The sequence below is a fragment of the Microcebus murinus genome, chromosome 2, assembly GCF_040939455.1.
Source record: "Microcebus murinus isolate Inina chromosome 2, M.murinus_Inina_mat1.0, whole genome shotgun sequence".
NCBI classification, from domain to species: Eukaryota; Metazoa; Chordata; class Mammalia; order Primates; family Cheirogaleidae; genus Microcebus; species Microcebus murinus.
In genome coordinates, this window is record NC_134105.1 from 24,951,493 (window position 1) to 24,972,761 (window position 21,269).

The following is a 21,269-nucleotide window of genomic DNA, read 5'->3' on the forward strand; positions in this document are numbered from 1 at the left end:
TGCTCTATGTATGTACATATTGAGCTGCCAAATTCTTTTTAATAATTGCATAGTATTCCATTGTGTGGATATACCATATTTAACTACAGCCCCAACAAGGCCACTGTGTATGCTTATGCAGGGGACTCCACTTGCCAGGCCAGGTAAATAGGTATGGGATTAGAAAGAAGTGTATTTCAGACTCTGTCCATGCAGGGCTATTTTCTTTTAATTCACAAAGTAACTCAGAGTGAACCAGCATGGCCCTGACCATCGATGGAATAACTAGGTTGTTTTCAAGCTTCTGCAGCTACAAATGATGCTGTAATTAATATCTTTGTACATATTTCACTGCATAAATGTGCAAAATGTATCTGAAGAATAAATTCTTAAAAATAGAGTTCTTGGGTAAATGGTATTTACATTTTAAGTTTTAACAGGTTCTACTAAATTGTCCTCTGTAGCAGTTTTACCAATTTACACTCTAATTGCCAATAAGAATGACTTAACAGTGTTATCCATTATTCTTCTTTGCCAATGTGGTTAAACTGTAGTTCTAACAGCATTTCTCTAATTTTCAAGTTGAGTATCTTTGCATATGTTTAGGAAATATTTTTATGTCCAGGTCTATTAACTTATGGATACACTTTTAGCAATTTTCCTACTGAGTATTGGATCTTTTTATTGATTCATAGAAACTCTTTATATATTAAAAAACTAATCTTTTCTGAAATTATTGCAACCTTTTCATTTTTGTCATTTATCTTCTGACTTTGAAATATGGTTGGATTTCCCTATTGATTCTTTTATGGCCTCTGGGTTTTGTAACGTACTTAGAAAGACTCTCCCCCTTCTACACATTGTTAAAACATTTTTCCTACAGTTTTCTGAGTACTTTTATTATTTCTTACATTTAAGCCTTTTATACAAATGAATTTCATTTTGTTTTAAACTGTGAAGTACAAATCCAATTATATTTTCTTCCATGTGTCTACTCAGTTGTCACATCATTATTTATTAAATAATCTACATTTCTCCTACTAATCTGAAATGCCACCTTTATCATTATTAAATTCCCATATATATATTTGGATCTATTTCTAGATTTCTTTTCTATTGAGTTGTCTATCTATTCATGCACCAGTACTAATTGTTTTTCCGATATAGCTTTAGAATTTCTGTAGTTTTCCTATAATTTTAATATGTGGAAACTAGCTTCTCCCCATCTTCATTCTTTTTCAGATTTCACTGAAGGTTTTTGAGCACAGTAGTAATAAGATCTGATTTGTGTTTTTAAAAAAACATTCTTGTAACAGGGTGGATAAACCTGCAAAGAGCAAGAATGGAAGCAGGAAGACAGGCAGGTCATTACAATACTCCAGAAGACAGACAATGGTGCTCAGACTAAAGAGGTAGCAATGAGTGTGGTAAGAAGTAGGGAACACTAGAGAGGAATTCTAGGGGGGGGGGGGATAAAAGGTACTGTTTTAGACATATTATTTGAGATGGATACTATTCATCTAAGTGTAAATGTCAAGTAGGCATGTGGATACATGAATCAGAAGCTCAAAGGTCAGGGCAAGAGAAATAAATCTGGGAATCAGCCACCATGTAGGGAGTGTTCAAAACTACGGGACTATTTGAGTCCTCTAGGAAGTAACACAGACTGAGAAAAGGGCCAAGTATGATGTCCTGGAAGTTTAATGAAAGTATTTCAAGATGGAAGGAGAGATCAACTGTGTTAAACATTACTGAAAGGTTGAGTAAAGTGAATACTGACCACTGGATTTGGCAAAATAAAGACTGATGGCAACACTGACAAGAGCAGTCTCAGTGTACTGGTGCAGACAAAAGCCTGGCTAGAGTAAGCTAAGGAAAGATAACAGATAAAGAAGTAGAGGTAGCAAATAGACGCTACCTTCAGAGGAGTTTTTCCATGAAAAGAGCAGAGAAATGGGACAGTCACTGGAGGCCACAGTGTTAAAGAAAGATTATTTTCACATAAGATGTATGACTATTACTGACAAGAAGGGCAGATTAAAAAAAAAGTGTAACTGCATATTTTTGTGTTGTCAAAAATGTATGAGCAGAGAAGGGGGAAAACCAAGAACACAGAAAGACCTCCTAGAAAGAGGTCTTTCTATAATAAAGAAAGAGGTCTTTCTTATTTCTATAATAAGAAAAAGACAATTCAACACAAAAATGGGGAAAATTAAAAACAAGAAATTCAAAGAAAAGTTAAATGACCAGAAACAGAATGTAAGCTAACCTACTAGTAATCAGTGACATATAAAACAAGACAACAATAAGATGCCACCAAACAGATTGGCAAAAAAGTGTTTATATATGACAATATTAAATGATGGTAAGGCTGTGGGAAATGGTACAATCATAAACTGTCGGTGGGAATAAAAATTGGAACAGCCACTCTGCAGGGTAATTTAAAAACTAACAGTGCAAATGCTCTTTGGATTCATATATACTAAGGATTATAAAATAGTCTTAAAGGATGCATACCAAACTCATAATAGTAGTTGTTTCTAGGGATGTGAATAGGGGATTGACTGGTGGTAGTAATTAATTTTTTTTTTTTTAAAAGGGGGCAGCAAATAGGGGGAAAAAACCTGTGAGCAAATAAGCCAAATCTAATAATGGTTAATTCTTTTTTTTTTTTTTTTTTTTGAGACAGAGTCTCACTTTGTTGCCCAGGCTAGAGTAAGTGCTGTGGCATCATCAGCCTAGCTCACAGCAACCTCAAACTCCTGGGCTCAAGCGATCCGACTGCCTCAGCCTTGCGAGTAGCCTGGACTACAGGCATGCGCCACCATACCCGGCTAATTTTTTGTATATATATTTTTAGTTGGTTGATTAATTTCTTTCTATTTTTGGTAGAGATGGGGTCTCACTCAGGCTGGTTTCGAACTCCTGACCTTAAGCGATACACCCGCCTCGGCCTCCCAGAGTGCTAGGATTACAGGCGTGAGCCACCGCGCCTGGCCCTAATAATGGTTAATTCTGGGTGGTGGGAACACAGTAGAACAGGAATTGGAAAACTATGGTCTATGGGTCAAGTCCAGCCCAGCACCTGTTTTTGTAAATAGTTTTACTGGAGCACAGCCACTCTCACTCCTTTATGTATTGTTTAATGCTGCTTCTGCACTGCAATAGCAGAGGTGGCAGAGTCTCTAGTTGCAACAGAAACCATATGGCCTACAAAGTCTAAAATATTTACAGTCAGAAAAAGTTTGCTGTGTTTTGTACATTTTCTTCTTTGTTCTTTTCTGTATTTTTTTGCCTTTCACCCAAATTTAAGACCACTTAAATATGAGAGAGATTCACACTAAAGTCCTCAGAGAAACAAAGAAAAGCTTCTAAAACTGTCAGGTTTTTTCATATTGTAAAAGTACTATATTATTTATTACAATACTTTTTATAGACTAAAATGAAAATATTAATCAGAGCTGTTCTGTAACACAGTTTAAATGACTGGTGAATTATAGAAATATTCCACATGGGGAACACATAATATAGGGCAGTCACATGAAATATGAGGTATACGTTCCTGAAAAACCTGAATAATTCAAAACTAGCATAATTCAAGACTAATTCTCTCATACATATAAAGTAGAAGAGGGATGCATTCCCAAAGTATATAAATCTACAACTAATATAGGATGTTTTTATAAATACATGTTAATACTTATCAATATATAACATAATACATTAATACCTTAATTATATAATTGTGTGCTTAATAACATAATTATTAATTATACCACATAGTAATTTATAATCATGTAATTCTAAAATATAATTTAATGCACAATACATAATATACAAATAAATACGAAGTTAACTTAATGACATTTCATCAACTAATGTGGTATACAGCCTGACAATAATTAAGGAGAAATTATCATCATCTTCCAACACAAATAATGGGACAGTTAAGAGATACTAAATTAGGGCAAGCTATCTCTCCACATTATATGAAGGTTGGTCTGATTCCCTGGAAGACTTTTGCTAAACAATGAACCTAATGTAGTTTGATTTTTTTCTCTCATTTTTTTTTTCACTAAGGATTTCTTGATATGTAGACACGTTTTCCATCTTTTTTGCCTTCCCACCATGGAACAGCAATCCACATTTGGATCATTTTCTTCAGAAATACTAACTGCTGCTGAAATATGGTCAAAAGCCTATTCCAGTTGTTATACTGTTAATTATGCAGAAGGCCCAGGCTGATTGCCAGGGGCCCTCTTCCTGCCGCCTTTGTTTATCTAATTCTAGCAAGTCTTCCCTTGTTAATCCAAGGGGGACAACCCCAACAAATTTTCAATATCCCCTTCATCAACTCCGTGTAAATCTACCTTCTGTTTCACTTCCACAGATTCCTTAATAGCAGGTGTTATGCTGTCTTCCAAGCTAAAGCCTCTTTAAATTATGGTGAAACTGAAATGTTTTGATAGCTTCAGAGTTAGCAGTTATAGCTTGCCTGCTCATTTTTATATTCTTAAAACCTTGGCGGGCTTTAAAATTGGAAAGCCAGCCATGACTTGTAGTAAACCTTTTGTCTTAGTCACCTCCTTTCATATCATCAAAAATACTCATGCCTTAACACAGACAATAGACTGGCCTTAGGGGGGGCATTATGGCAGCATTGATCTTGCAGCTGTGTTGCCAGGACTTTTTCCATTTGTTTCATTATCCTTGCCTGGATATAATTTTTGTGAACAAACTTAAAAACAGCTTTAATGCTGCTTTTGGCTTTTTGAGCATTACTTCTAATATTCTGCAGAGTATACTCTCCTAAATTAACATCATGAAACATCATAGTGAAAATAAACTGAAGTGGTATAATCACGAAAAACATTAACAATAAAACTTACAGCTTCAATGATCTTTGCTGCCTCTTTAGTAACTGCACCTGTTATAAATTAAAATGTGCATTATTATCTCCAGAATATACAGAAGTAAACACTGAAACCAAGAAGTTACTTTACTCTCACTAAGGTGGAAGACTAGACCAGAATTTCTCAAAACATGGACCAAGGAAACTCTGCATCAGTATCACCTGGAGTGCATGATAAAGGTAAGGATTTCTGAGCCCCAAATCTATCCTACTGTATTAGAATCTCTGATGGTAAAAGACCAGGTATATTAAAATCATTTGCGTTCTTAAAAAAATAAACTATACATACCAATTTTTTCCCCACTCATACCACCTAAAGAAAGTGGGGCACATTTCCTTATATAATGTAATGAGAGATATTACCAGTAAGGACTACTCAGGCTAGACAACACTCACTTCTAAAGTCTAGGCAAATCCTCTTATATCAACTCATACCTTTTAAACCATTGTTAGTGTTCCCTCTGGGCTGGGCAGCAGGTATTTTTGCCAATGACACCACTTTGGTTATAACTGGTGTTGGATTTGTCCTTGAAGAATGGAGTTCCTTCAAAGCAATTTGTGCCTTAGAAATAATAACTGATTAAAATAAACAGGAAGTTAAGACCTGGTATAAACAAAAGGGCCACACATCCACACACCCACACACCCTGTTTAACAACTAGGTTTTCCAGGAGCAACTGAAACATCTAACTCCTTATAATGTTGGGTTGGGCGATTCTAGTCAGATTAGTAGTTATTAGGGCTTAAGAGAGACTGATTCTATAAAATTCTATAAACTTCAAAGGATATTTAACAGGTAAAAATACAAGTATTAGCTTCAGGACTAACTGGGCTGTTCTATCAGTGAATATTACAACTCCTACACCTAAGCTTGCTTCAAATATAAAAACTTAACATGACAATTTTTATAAATAACTTGATAATGGGGCTATCCATCCACATAAATAATGGTTTTCCCAACCCACATTATAAAATGAATATTCTACCACCAACCTGACTGGTCCTAGGCTATGGACAGCTTATAGAAAAGATTAGCACAGGGCATATATGATTAAGGTAATGCAAAGGTAGGCAAGGGCCAGACTGCAAGGAGCCAAAGCACGTGGATTCTGTCAATTAGGCTGCACTCCAGGCTTTAATCAGAGAACATACCAAGTGTTTCAACCTAATACTCAGAAAGGGATACTTAGGAGAGCTACTTTGTGAGCATGCCACATACCTATCTACTCAGCTGGATATGTTGACCACATTAGCTGTCCTACTTGAAAAATTATTTTATTCTTAGCCAGGAAAAACTTGCTACCCCATGAAGAACCGGTCTACATTTTTTCCCCTGGAGATAATTAATATGTTGTTCTTTTTCTTCCTGAGCTACAAGCAAGCTCGGAATCAAATCTTATGCCAGTCATAGCCACTATATTAATGTACTTATATTTTCTCTCTTTATTTGTCCTGATTTTCTATTCTTATTTCCAGTTTAATTGAATGGCATATATCCCTTAGTGTAAGTTATGTACAAATAAATTCAATCAAAAGCAAGCTTATCTAATTTTCCTATAAAAATTAGTGCTCATACATTTATTGATTTTTTGTTGTTGTGCTTCATTATGAGAACAAAAAGCATTAGAATTAATTTTCCCTCAAGGGCAATCTTTAAGGATTTTTAAAGGAAAATTTAAGTAAATTCAGCTACTTGAATCCAGTGAAATTTTGTTTTTATTATATTATTTACAATTGTGTGTGCTTATAGTATACCCTAGCACTGACTTAAAGATCCCATTAGCCAAGTTTAATTTTACCTTTATTTTGTGAAGGAGAGTCATTCATAATTTGCTGATGACAAAACGCCAAGACACAAAATAGGTTACAGAAATGTTTGATGTTGCCTCGCCATTTTATGGACTCACTTAGCTTACCCTGTCGTTTACAACCATCACATTTGGCCATCTGAGAAAGAAATGTAAGACAAGATAGACTTAAAACCATAAAATAATGAAAAAATAACATTAATCATAAAACCAGATGCACTATGAAAACAGGATATATGAGTCAGTTAAGACTATAAAATGTAAGGTTCTTACCTTAAAATATTATGATTAAGAATATATATGTTTAACTATGTGTTTCATTTAGATGTCCTAAGTCAAGAGAATGTAAGTGTTGCTTTTGCTTTCAAAATTACTGATGAAGGAATCTAAAGATAAGTTCTATTATTAAAAGATTAAGCAGCAGCTTATCACAGTAGAATAATATATGGACTTTGGAATCATAAGGACCTTCACTCAACAAATACCTAATTAGACATCCTTTGTCTTAAGCACTGTGATTGGTCCTGATCAAATAATGATGAAAAGATAGTATCCCGCCCCTTGAAGAAAATTATATTTTGGGGGTGAGGCAGACAAGCAAACAATGACTTCACTAGCTTGTTACAGGAATTGTCCAGCTGTCACCTACCAGCTTCTTTCTTTACTTATAAACTGGCAATAATACATCTACCTCTTGAGACTATGGTGAGGATTAAATGAAATAATACTTATGGAGCACCAAACATGTTATTAGTAGTCGTTCACTTAATTATAGCTACTGTTATTAACTTTTCAAAAAGGTAATCTTTTTATTTATTTTATTTTTTTTTTTTTGAGACAGAGTCTCACTCTGTTGCCCGAGTTAGAGTGCCATGGCATCAGCCCAGCTCACAGCAACCTCAAACTCCTGGGCTCAAGCAATCCTTCTGCCTCAGCCTCCCGAGTAGCTGGGACTACAAGCATGCGCCACCATGCCCATCTAATTTTTTCTATATATTTTTAGTTGGCACATTAACTTCTTTCTGTTTTTAGTAGAGACGGGGTCTCGCTGTTGCTTAGGCTGGTCTCAAACTCCTGACCTTGAGCAATCCACCCGCCTCGGCCTCCCAGAGTGCTAGGATTATAGGTATGAGCCACAGTGCCCAGCCAAGGTAACCTTTTTAAAAAGAAGGTGGGTAAGGTAGTCAGTCATTGTCATTTGACCTGTGAAGAGAGAACAAGGTCTGACTTCAAGTTCCTAAGCATAATCTGAATGAAAGAGCCACTTAAGGAAAATTATGTGAATTTCTAATCTGAAAGAACTAAGTTATAAACAAGGTGAGTGTGCCTTATAAGACAGCAAAAATAAAAGGAACATATCTTCAATTAACAACAAAGTCTCCAGTAATGCTATATAATCTTTACCCCAAAGATGTGATGTTTATATTCAATCAAATTTTGCTCTAGTACTCAATAATTTACTCTACCCAGTCTAAACACCACATTTTTCTTTTCTTTTTTATTTTAATATATTTAGGAGGTACAAGTTGAATTCTGTTACATCTATATATTGTATAGTGGTTAAGTCTGGGCTTGTGGTGTACCCATCACCTGAGGAGTGTACACTGTACCCCACAGGTAGTGTTTCATCCCTCAATCCTCCCCACCCTCTCCCTGTTAAGTCTCTAATGTCCATTATACCACTCTGTGTGCCCTTGTGTAGCCACAGTTTAGTTCCCACTTATAAGTGATAACACGCAGCATTTATTTTTCTGTTCCTGAGTTACTTCACTTAGAATAATGGACTCCAGTTCCATCCAAGTTGCTGCAAACATGATTTCATTCCTTTTTATAGCTGAGTAGTACTCTATGATGTGTGTGTGTGTGTGTGTGTGTGTGTGTGTGTGTGTGTGTGTGTGTATCACATTTTCTTAACCCATTTATCAGATAATGGGTACTTAGGTTGATTTCATATCTTTGCAATTATGAATTGTGCTGTGATAAACATGTAAGTGTGGGTATTTTTCAATATAATGATTTCTTTTCTGCTGGGTAGATACCTAGTAGTGGGATTGCAGGATCAAATGGTAGATCTACTTTTAGTTCTTTGAGAAACCTCTATACTGATCTCTACTAAACACCAAATTTTTCTTCACACAATTTCAACAAATTTTTAAAAAATAATAATTTGCACTAACTTCACCAAAAAAGTATATCATATTTACCTGATAAAACAGAACTGTAAATTTGGACATGCAATCTTCACAACAAAACTCTTCTAACTTGCCCTCCAGTCGATTTTCTATCAAATTCGGGGATGTTTGTGAACAATAACTACACATCTTACAGTAGTTTACCCATCTTTCTCCAAAGTCACGGGCAGAGAGGAATTTGCAAACTGAGAACCAGAGGCATGAAAGGAAGAAACATCAAATTTACATTAACATAAAGGAGGTAAAGTGAATTTCTATGGTCTTAGACATAAACTTTAACCTAATTTCTAAATACTTGACACAATTATTTGCCTCTAAGTTAAAGGACAGTCTCTGTATTAAAAAATAAGCTCATTATCACCCTTTAAATATACTCTACATATTAGGCTATTTATATTCAGAAGTATCAGATATTAAGTTTCTTTTTTTTAATTACTTATCTTTTTTCCATAAAGGAAATCAAAATCTTTAAGATAGAACAGTTTCTTAAGCCAAGAAGCACCACTGCCTAAGTTCTCTCTTTACAAGTGGGTACAAGATCAAAAAGATCTGTCATAGCTAAACTTATAAAGAGATTTTCTATCTGTCCTTGTCCTGACAAAGAAAAAAATAATAAAAAAAAATAACAAAAAAAAATAAAGAGATTTTCTATATTAATACCATTGATCTAATTATTTTTATACTTTTTCTTTATTGAGATTATTACAACATTTAAAAAGATTTTAAAATTAAATATAAACTCAATATAAAAAACCTCAAATTATACCTTGTAAGACAAAAATTACTTGAAAATTAATCATGGATTAATAGCCCAAGTCATCATGAATTGTTATGTAACAACCATATGCTCTGTGAATAAAAACAAACTTTTTCCTTTACCTTCACTACAGAATGGCTTATCAACCCCTGAGAATCGCACAGTCTCCTTTATAATTTTCTGCAGTTTACAGTAGTCACACATTGCCACAACTTTATTTTTCTTTTTGTATTCATCAGAACAATTCTTGCCACAAAACAGAAACATTTTACCCTGAAGAGAAATAACAGTCATTAAGATCTAACTAAACAGTTGCTTTATCTCCAACAAATGCTTTTCCCTCTCTTTTCAAAGCAAACTGAGTGACTATCAAAGATAAAAAGACAAAAGTGCTTCTAACAGATAAGTTTATATTCAATCCCTTCCATGATTTCTCTTTACCTTGTAGAAAAGAAGTTCTGGTTTTGTGGCAAACAGATGGTTACAATGCTGACACTTGAGTTTAACAACTGTGTGGGTTAAAGCAACTTGCTGGGATTGTTCAGCAAGAGGCTGGAGACTAGCTGCAGCAGAGCCACTGGTGGAGCTGGGGGAAACGGCAGAGGTTTTACCTCCTCCTGCAGGTACTGCTGACCCGGAGGGTGGGCTTGCAACCATGTGGCCCTGAGACAGGGGCACCGCTGAGGAGTTTGTTCCTTTTGGCTTGTTAAATACATTCTGAATGAACACAAATAAGGCAAAGATTTTAGCAACTGAGAAATAACATAAGTTGGTAATTTTTACTTCCTCATTTGAATAAATTAATTTCCTCACATTTTTTCAAAATCTTCTATCTCGTAGAGACAGTTTAAATGGCACACTTCCAGAAGAGAAGGACTGAGAAATACAACACTAAAAGTTCAAAGACTGGAATTCAGGTTTTCCAGTGACCTCTAGCATATGTCTCTAAGAAATCACAGCAGGCCTCTCCTTTCCCCCAAAATACCCCTCCATCCCTGCACACCCATCACCAACCAGGTCCTGATGGCTATTAAGACACAGTAGCTTCTGAGATTTTAATTGCTTTAAAAAAACAAAAAAACAAAAAAAAAAAAAAAAAAGACACAGTAGCTACCAACAGTCTCTTTCTCTCTGATGCCAGGGAGACTGCATCAGGCATCTTCCCACAGGGGGATCACTAAACTCTACTCTTTCTGGGTGTGTTGTAGAGAGTAAAGGGAAAATGGGACAAGTGGTTGCTCATAATTCCATGCCAGGAGTCATTAGGTATCTGGCCCAGGATGAAAGGAAGGGGCACACAAGCCTTATCAGGCTACTGTTCTTACCATAACACCTACCAAAACCATATCCCAGATTCTAACCTTTTGAAAAGGAGAGAACCATGGGAGAAAGTGGGAGGGGAGGGTCTTTTAGGTGAGGACCCTGAATAAGGAAGAAAATTCTGAGGCCAAATATCTGGGCTCGGACATTTTGTAGAAATGACCTCTGAGACTCTGACTGAACAGAATTTTTTTTCTTTTTAACTTAAATTTAAATGCTTATAAGTATGGTCCTTCATCGGTCAAAATTGTACCACAAATCAATGCCTAAGAAAACTGCAAGGATGAAGTACTACCTCAGATCATACCTGGAAAGCCATCACACAATTGGAGCTGCAGAAACTGTATATGGTTCCATTTGACATGGCTAGGTGATACTGAGGGATTGCTGAGGTTTTACAGCTATGACACGGAACCTGGACACCTTCATGACAAAAAATAAAAAACAATGAATAAGTCACACAAATGAACAAAGAATCCAAAAATGAATTAGAAGAATGAAAAAAATCAAATACTCATTAATATACAAAATAATCAAGGAACTTTACAAATATCTGTAAATCTAACTATAACTGCAATTAAGTCCCACTTATACAAAAATTAATTTGAAACTTGTGGTTTTTTCTTTCTTTTCACATATGAAACTACAAAATACTATATATACCGTAACTGAGAAAATCAGTGAAAAACTATTTTCATGTATTTATCAGTTCTTTATTTAAAAGTAAATCAATCCTGTGTCTTTATTTAACCATATAGTTAAATTTAGTTTGTAACAAAATGACAGAAAAGCAGTTACAGTCTTCTTCAATAGTTATTAAATTACCAAATTTAAGCATTACCTGAAGAAGTAACAGTCTTAACTCTGTAAGCAGATAAACAATTAATAGAGCAGAAAAGCTCTGTTTTTCCTGAGTCATTCGTAGTCTCAATCATTTCAGCTGAGGGCCTCAATGATTTCCCCAGGGCATATGGAGGTGTCTGGGCTGAATTCTATTAAAATAAAATAACATTTAGATACCTAGCTTAAGCATACATATTTACACATTGTTCAAAAAAGAAAAAAGAAAAACTACCTACAACCACTACCTTTGGTTGAAATATTTGAACATAACAATGAGATCACACTATTGGGATATGGGAAAAATAAGTTCTTCCAAATAATAGAACATAAACTGAAGAAAATTAGTAACTATTCAGATAGATACCTTAGCAACAACAAAACACATTACAAGTAATGAATTAGGTAGTCATAACATACTTTCTTCATCACCAATAACCAAAGAAGACTATAAATCAAAGGGCTATCCCCAGTACTGACTTGGATGTCAATCTAAGAGTCACTCACCTTTAAGGTGTGAGACTTACAAAACGCTTTAGCAGGAGATAGAAATGATATTTAATGTTTATCAGGAGATCCTGCAAAACTCCCCATTTTTCAAGCTGAGTTTCATAATAAAATCTGCCTGTAAGCTTATTCATGTTTTAAGAAATAATAATAATAATGGCTACCATTTATATAACCAATACAGGGTGTCTCAAAAGTCACCATAGAGAGGGAAAATGGGAAATTGTACCTAAATGTATCTTTATTTACAAAATACTCATTACAAGCCGGGTGCGGTGGCTCACGCCTGTAATCCTAGCACTCTGGGAGGCTGAGGCAGGCGGATTGCTCGAGGTCAGGAGTTCGAAACCAGCCTGAGCAAGAGTTAGACCCCCGTCTCTACTATAAACAGAAAGAAATTAATTGGCCAGCTAATGTATATAGAAAAACTTAGCCGGGCATGGTGGCGCATGCCTATAGTCCCAGCTACCTGGGAGGCTGAGGCAGGAGGATTGCTTGAGCCCAGGAGTTTGAGGTTGCTGTGAGCTAGGCTGACGCCACAGCACTCACTCTAGCCTGGGAAACAAAGCGAGACTGTCTCAAAAAAAAAAAAAAAAAATACTCATTACAAAATTTTTTAAAATTTTAGGAATTTTAGGAATAGAACTGATTTTTGGATCATACATAAAACAACATGGATTCTCTTCCTGTGAACATAGAAACCAGACTCTCAAAGTGGTAATTCTTAAAAAAAAGATACTTGTCAAAGATGAATGCCTGTTACCAACTGCTCAGAGGAATTAACAAATCAAACTTGCCAACTGAAAAAAATTTTTTTTATTTTTTATATTTTTAATTATCATTTACATACTTAAGAAAAATAACTTTTTTTAAACTACAAATCATTCAGCAATAATTAAGTTGACACAAAGTGATACATTTAGTAACCAGAATAATCTGTTATTCATTACAATAAATAAGCTAAAGTATTCTCATAAGCCAATATTGCCCAAATAATTACAATTCATTCCAAAACACTTTTTAAAATGAAAAAGATATGCTTCATTTAGATTCATCAATTTTATCATCTTTTAACTCTTGCTTATGGTTTATTTACAATATGAAGTTTTCTTTGCTATCGATGTATCACAAAAAACTTCATACTCATAGCAAATCAAGAAATGACATTTATGAATTCTCAGCCTTGAAGAGAACCTTAAAAAGGGACCTAGTTTACCTGTATCATCTCACAACCACAATCATCCCTTACAGTATTAGAATTTATCCCATTTTTTTGGAAGGGAAACCACACACCAGGATGAACTGATGGGAGGAGTTCACTCTTCCACTTTGCAGTTCAGCCCTATACAGCCTAACTACATGCAACAGACTGATAATCATACCTGCTTATATGCTGTGACACTTGTTGAACTAAAAACCTTCTGGGATTGGCAAGGACCAGAGCTACTATAGCAATAGCTCCCACAGTTCTCACAACAGTTCATGGTGAGGTTGTTGGTAGAGTGAAATTTTGAAAAACAGGCATCACTACAAAGACCATGTACCACATTTTGATATTTAACTTCAAATCGAATCTAGGAAATAAACACATACATATATAAAATAAGCAGTCAGTTTAAAAAATCTCTGATCCTTGAGCAGAACCCCAAAAGAGGTAAAATGTAACTTACATCAGCATTCTTCTGACACATGCTGCACTTTGTCGAAATGCTATTGGTATATATGGTAACAACAGGTTTTTTCTTTAGCTCATAAGAAGACAGGCATGATTGGCTGCAGAAATCTTTGCTAGAATTATTTTCAAATCGGGTTGTGATCACATCCTTTGGATTTAAAATGTCTCTAAAAATAAATAAGAAAGGCAAAGTGAAATGTGTTCTTCAGAACTGTAACTTCTTCCTCTTTGTGAGCTACAATAGCATTTACTAGGGGCAGCTATTGTGTGGTAGAAAAAAGCTCTGAATAAGGCACCTGCAAACCTGGGTTTGATGATTAGTTCTGTTACTTATCAGCTGAGTGACAATGAATGCTGTAGTTACTATCCCAATTTCCTCATGTGTAAAATGGGGTCAATAATACCTAATTCAAAGATGTGTCAAGAGAGAATTATATTTAAAATATAGGCCGGGCGCGGTGGCTCACGCCTGTAATCCTAGCACTCTGGGAGGCCGAGGCGGGCGGATTGCTCGAGGTCAGGAGTTCAAAACCAGCCTGAGCAAGACCCCGTCTCTACCAAAATATAGAAAGAAATTAATTGACTAACTAAAAATATATATACAAAAAAAATTAGCCGGGCATGGTGGCGCATGCCTGTAGTCCCAGCTACTAGGGAGGCTGAGGCAGTAGGATCGCTGAGCCCAGGAGATTGAGGTTGCTGTGAGCCAGGCTGACGCCACGGCACTCACTCTAGCCTGGGCAAGAAAGTGAGACTCTGTCTCAAAAAAAATAAATAAATAAAAAAAATAAATAAATAAATAAAATATAGCCAGCCAGATTCACAACCAGCTCCATCCAAGTTTCATCCACTGCAGCCAATGGGACTAGACCCAGTGGCCATCCCACAACTCCAGACCACAAGACACTTGTCCTCTTACTAGCCAATAGTTGCCAAGAATAGAAATATGAATGAGACAAGAAATGAAAATTGTTAAAAAATTAAAAATGCATGACTTTGGGAAATAGATGAACTAGGAAAGGTTATTATTAATATAAAAAATAACCATGATATATAAAATTTAGCTATCACTGAAAGTATCAAGGAAACAGATGACAAGAGAGCTGTAAAGGCTTTGTATCACAGGAAATATGGAAACAAGAATGAGACAGGAAGAATACAAATAATTGACTGGTTCTGTGAGATTCCTAGAGCCAATTTAAGAGAGCTAATTATTGCGACAAACACTAATAGCAATACTCTAGTAAAACAGAGGCTAAGTATTGCCATTTTTCTGATAAGTATAAAAACTGAAGGAAACAGTCATTAATTACAAACAGTAGTACAGGCCACAAAGTAAGGAACAATAAAGGCAATAATATTATATACTACAATTAGTGTGTTGAATAATTACTATGTGCCAGGCATTGTTCTCTTTACTCAAATTATCCAATTTAAATATCACAAAAATGCTATAAAGTAAGTATTATTATAATTGCCATTTTACAGATGAGGAGCCTGAATCAGAGGTTAAATAGCTTGTCAGAGTCACACAGCTAGTAAGCAGGGAAGCCAGAATACAAATCCAGGCAATCTGATTCTACAGCCCATGGAGTTAATCATCCTACTACCCTGTCTCCTTTCCTCTACCCTTATTATCCAGTACTTTTCCATGGTAAACCATGAAAGAGTAACAACAACAAAAATTATTTTAATTTTCTAAAACTCACTTAACCATAAAAATATGACAGTGAATCCTGGAAACCAAGTGAATATGCTTATACACAGATGAAGTATTAATTTTGAAAAGCTATTTTTCTACTAAAAATAGAATAAAGAATTTTATTTAATAAGATGAATCTGCCAGTCGCATAATCTATATATAAGTAAAAACTGTATAATGAAAATCTGTGCACATAAATATGAACATACTCTAAACCTTATGCTTCCAAATGAGTGTTACACCTTAACATTGAACTTGGAAAAACCACAACTCTTCGAACAATAATGTAGCTCAAAAATTTTTTTCTAATTTATCTTTTAATTTATAAGAAACATAAGAACAATTTTTTTAATTTTAAAAAAATTTTAAATTTTTTAATTTAATTTTTAATGTTTAATTTTTAAACATAAAAATCTCATGTTTAATAGTATGACTCAGATTAATCACCTACTACATTGATCTGATAAGGTATAGTAGCCTTTGACAATTTGTAAAAATCCAACCCATACTGCAAAGATAAGATCTGTCACCTAACCTAGTCCAAAGGAATGTTTCATAGGCTCTGAAGGCAATGCCAAATCAAGAGATCAAAAATTATTTGAATAAGAGTAGCATTATGGTAAAAAGTGACTGACAAGGGTGACTCCTTTTAAGAAAACAACATGCATTTGTGCATATAAGCTGTGGTATGTTCTTTAAAATTTAATTCATTTGGCCGGGCGTGGTGGCTCACACCTGTAATCCTAGCACTCTGTGAGGCCGAGGTGGGCGGATTGCTTGAGGTCAGGAGTTCGAAACCAACCTGAGCAAGAGCGAGACCCCCGTCTCTACTATAAATAGAAAGAAATTAATTAGCCAACTAATATATATAGAAAAAATTAGCTGGGCATGGTGGCGCATGCCTGTAGTCCCAGCTACTTGGGAGGCTGAGGCAGGAGGATTGCTTGAGCCCAGGAGTTTGAGGTTGCTGTGAGCTAGGCTGACACCACGGCACTCACTCTAGCATGGGCAACAAAGAGAGACTCTGTCTCAAAAAAAAAAAAAAAATTAATTCATTTTATTTAGATGACATGTTGAAACAGAGTATCTAAAAACAGAAAACTAAATTTACTCTCAGATCAGTTTCGTGAGAATGACATAAAAGTGTTAAAGTAAGGTATTAGAAGGGCATTTTACAACAAAACTAATTTTGAGTATTTAAGTAAAAGATAAAAAATTTCCTCTCTCCTTTTTAGTTGGAGATTTCCATTTTAGCTAGACCTACATTTATCTACCTTAGGTCAACACACCAAGCAGATAAACTCTCATATATCTATATTTCTAAACACAAAATAGGGGCCTACAGGCCGGGCGCTGTGGCTCACGCCTGTAATCCTAGCTCTTGGGAGGCCGAGGCGGGTGGATTGCTCAAGGTCAGGAGTTCAAAACCAGCCTGAGCAAGAGCGAGACCCCGTCTCTACTATAAATAGAAAGAAATTAATTGGCCAACTGATATATATAGAAAAAATTAGCCGGGCATGGTGGCACATGCCTGTAGTCCCAGCTACTCGGGAGGCTGAGGCAGGAGGATCGCTTGAGCCCAGGAGTTTGAGGTTGCTGTGAGCTACGCTGACGCCACGGCACTCACTCTAGCCTGGGCAACAAAGTGAGACTCTGTCTCAAAAAAAAAAAAAAAAAATAGGGGCCTACAAATTATACATTTGGTATACATACTAACATTCATTATAAATAGTAATACATAATGATATAAATAATAATAGGATCCCATTTATTATTAAGCACTTGCTATGTGCTAGGCCATGTGCTATCATTATCTCACTAAAATCCCGGAAGCAGATATTAATATTACTTACTGATGAGAAATAATCAGGGGCTTAAGTTATATATCTAGCCCAAGGTCTCAAAGATAACAAGTGATGAAGCCACAATCTAAAACCAAGCTCTTAACTTCTTTTGCTCTGTTAGTGACTACTGAGAATACACTGTGTTCCTGGAATTATACTACCACAGAAATAGGCAAAACAGGTCAAATTCTTCAAATGTTCTAAAGTTAAGAAAGGTTAATCTCAAAAAAAAAAAAAAGAAAAAGAAAAGGTTTATGTGACTTTGTTGATGTTTTTTTCCTCTCTGCATCTAAGCATTATTATAAAGCAACAATGACGCCAACAAAAGCTTACAAGGATATTAGGAATAAACACATTTTTGTGACCACTTAAGAGTTTTTAACCTTCTAAAGAATTAAATAACTTTCATATATTATGAAAATAGTAGTATTATCTTATTCTATACTTAACAATTTTCAAGATAACTTAAATAACTTTAAATGGTTGTTATCTACAATTACAGGATGGTTTGTCGTTTCTTTCCATAGTAAAATTTAAATGAAAGAGACAGAAAAGTGGTTGAGGCAATACTCCTAACACCAAGTCATTTATTAATGTTGCAAAACTATAGAATTTGAAAATTCCTCTATTAGCTAAAAAGCTATTTCCAAGGAAATGTGCTAAAGATATTTAAAGTAGCAACAGCATGATTGAACTCAACTATATGTACACTTGAAAAAGTAAAGTAAAAAAGGATGTCATTAAGAATTTTATACTTTGAGCAGTTAGTGCAGGTCTTCTTGGGAGGAGGTGGCAGGCAAACACGTGAAGAATACCCTGTGATGCATCGTGTGGAACAGAAGAGCTGAGTAGATCCTGTCTTATGGTATGCAGTTTGCCCCTTAGACAGCATTTTTTTACAGCCAGAACAAAAAACCTGAATAGCTACGGCTGGAACTGAAGGAAGCAATATATTTGGGGCAGATGATGGAAGAGAAAACTGAAAGCCTGGCGTCAATTGTTGGGCTATAAAAACAAAATAAGAAGAAAAAATTTTAGCATTGACACTAATGCATATACATTCTCTTTTTTTAGAACAAATTCCCTCAGTCTTAAAATCCATTACTAGTAAGGCATTAAGCATTCCAAAACAGGCAGTTTCAATTTCTTTTATTTTTACCATTACCCATAGTAAAAACTACATTTAACACTATAACCCATTTCTCACATAAATATATTTGCATGTGGGTGTGTATAATTTAATAAATGGAATAGAAAGTTCATGAAACAATACATTTCCTTACTACATGCATCACACTGATATAATCTTATTCTATTTCACTTATTAAACTGCTAGTGTAGACCAGCTACCTACAGTTCAAAAAAGACAGCTCTAAAGGAAGAGAAAAACATAAATGATGAGGTACTCTCCCTCTATTTTACTAGTCAGAATAAACAAATATTAATTGTAATTAATTTGTACAGTTCTATTTCTTACCAAGAGGACTGTCACTAACTGAAAATACAGCACTAATTTTCAGTTCACTTTCTTGGGTTTTTGGCTGTTGGGCATGTCCATACTCCTTTAAAGATAAGAAAAAAGAGAAATGAATATATAATGTATCTAAGTAGAAATTTAAGCAAAAAAGAATTCTGTCATATTCATGTGTTATACATTCTAATCATAATCACCTTCACAAACACCTGAAAAGTACAAATTTGCAAATTATTAGACTAATCTTTACAAAGACAATCTTTTAGAATTGAAGAATCTTTCATAACAGTTATATCTACTTTTCAAATGTAACCTTGATATATGGAAGTAATAGATGGCTATTCCAATGCTGAGCACTACCTTTTTTTTTTAGGCTATGTTTAAAGGGGAGCAATAAGTAAAATTAAATCTGAATGATTTAGAGTTTGGATCTAAATTAATAATTTTAGCCAACAAATTTACAAACTGTTCTATCTGTTAATGGCAGAAAAAATACAAGAGTTTCAGTGCAGCCTGCTCATTATACATAAAATCATCATAGCCCAAATCATACTTAATATATTCTTTAAAATGTTTTAAATAAAATATAATCATGAAAAATATTTTAAAAATATAAATACCTATCTTGAAAAGGACTGTCCTTTATTCTGAGACCACACAACCTTATTTATTTATTTATTTTTGTGTTAAAATATCTCACATATTTCAAAACAAAAAGTTTTAAAAAACAGTCTTACTTTTTTTGAAACAATGATGATGCCAGTTCTATTTTTAGTCTCTCTCGACTTAGCAAAATAAGTGACTATGTAAGTTCCAAAGTTGGTTTAGAAATTTCTTTAGACTATTAATTGTCAACAACTAGAAATCACTGCATTAATTTACTATTTCTCATGATGTATACTATGGCACCAAGAGAAGGTAGAACTTATACCTTCTTTATAGATTAGGAAAGTGAAGCTTAGAGATGTTTAGCAATTTGCTCAAAGTTGTGCAAGTGCATAGATTGGAATCAAACCCAGGTCTCTCTGTTCCAAAACCCATGTTATCACTCTCACCAATAAGTAAATACAATATAATTACTACAATGAATTAAAACCCTGGCCCCCAAGTGAAATTAAGTTCCCCTGTTGTAGTCTCTCCTATCTCCTTTTTCTCGTAGCACTTACCATAATATATCATTTCATATTTATTTGGATGATAATTTGATTAATGCCTAACACTCCTATTCCTCACTACATGCACACTAAACTGAAAGAACCATGTCCACTACAGACAGGGACCATAGCTCAGCATAGTCAATCAACATAACACATTAAAGGAGACTATGGGTTCTAACAGCAGACAGAAACAGATGAGATCTTGGCTCTTAAATAAAGTATTTAATCTTTCTTAGTTTTAATATCCTTATCTGTAAAATATACATAATATTACCTAACTCACGGGGGGGGGGGTAGCTTGGGGAAGGTAAATGATTTAGTATAAATAAAATATGAAGCTTGATATCTTACAGTTAGCCAAAAGCAAGCATGATATGCACACAAAAATGCTAGTTCTTATTATTAGTTTCATAACTGTGGCATTTCATAAACATTTGTTGAATGAATGAATTTAAGTCCACTCAATCCAAAGTGGATGTTCTTAAACATTATACTTAAATAACGTTTATCTATTGACACCTGCAAAAAGAAGAGTAAGTTAAAAGTACTATATACACCTTCAAATTGCCAAAATGAATGCTTAAGACTCAATAAAAAATTACCTTGGCTTATCATCAACCCAATTTCTAAAATTTTTCTAATATTCCTGTTAAATTTCCCTGATCCATTTATTTTACTTCACAAAGTAATGGTTCTAAACCGTCACAGCTCCCAAGTTCCAACCCCCCATATGTTTGCTCACTGATACTTCAATTTCACCAAGTAAAAGAAGCAACTAAGAACTCCAGCATCCTGATTCCTCCCACAACCATACCTACAAATTAATCAGCAAACTATCCTATCTTATAGGAAAAGGCAACTTTCTTAGCTACAACTAAAATTGTGCTTGTTCTTCTGGAGCCCTTTCCCTCTCCTTTCAGCACTCCATCCTATCTCTCCATCTCTATACTGGTCTTTTCTCAGCTTACAATGAATCTGGTCCCTTAGGAACTACTGCCTTCTCTTCTGTCTCCCTTTACAAACAAACTTAGAGAAAATGTACATGCTTCATTCCTTCCCTACTTCCTTGGTTTGATTTCCTCTTGAACCCAGTGCAATCAGG

At 34.8% G+C, this 21,269-nt stretch overlaps 1 protein-coding gene and 1 long non-coding RNA gene across 6 annotated transcripts in view; one reads left to right on the forward strand and one right to left on the reverse strand.

Annotated features, from left to right (window-relative positions):
* The window catches only part of LOC105871765 (uncharacterized), a 52,294-nt gene that overhangs the window by 7,887 nt on the left and 23,138 nt on the right, over positions 1–21,269 (forward strand). Inside the window, exons 3-4 of one of the 2 annotated variants that reach the window (XR_012914224.1) lie at positions 4,942–5,071; positions 10,097–10,271. This is a non-coding gene — a long non-coding RNA (uncharacterized LOC105871765). Of the gene's footprint in view, positions 1–4,941; positions 5,072–9,051; positions 9,206–10,096; positions 10,272–21,269 lie in introns of those variants that run through there. The other variant, XR_001154316.3, reaches the window with a different exon arrangement.
* ZMYM6 (zinc finger MYM-type containing 6) overlaps positions 1–21,269 on the reverse strand; it is a 35,906-nt gene that overhangs the window by 7,308 nt on the left and 7,329 nt on the right. For all 4 annotated transcript variants that reach the window (XM_012765278.3, XM_012765274.2, XM_012765273.2 and 1 more), the window contains 12 exons: positions 19,014–19,098; positions 18,292–18,541; positions 13,986–14,157; positions 13,698–13,889; positions 11,810–11,960; positions 11,276–11,391; positions 10,090–10,365; positions 9,771–9,921; positions 8,904–9,076; positions 6,691–6,838; positions 5,327–5,467; positions 4,869–4,906 (listed from right to left, as the gene is read on the reverse strand). In XM_012765278.3, coding sequence (XP_012620732.1) covers positions 4,869–4,906; positions 5,327–5,467; positions 6,691–6,838; positions 8,904–9,076; positions 9,771–9,921; positions 10,090–10,365; positions 11,276–11,391; positions 11,810–11,960; positions 13,698–13,889; positions 13,986–14,157; positions 18,292–18,541; positions 19,014–19,098 — 1,893 coding nt within the window. The remainder of the gene's footprint in view (positions 1–4,868; positions 4,907–5,326; positions 5,468–6,690; positions 6,839–8,903; positions 9,077–9,770; positions 9,922–10,089; positions 10,366–11,275; positions 11,392–11,809; positions 11,961–13,697; positions 13,890–13,985; positions 14,158–18,291; positions 18,542–19,013; positions 19,099–21,269) is intronic.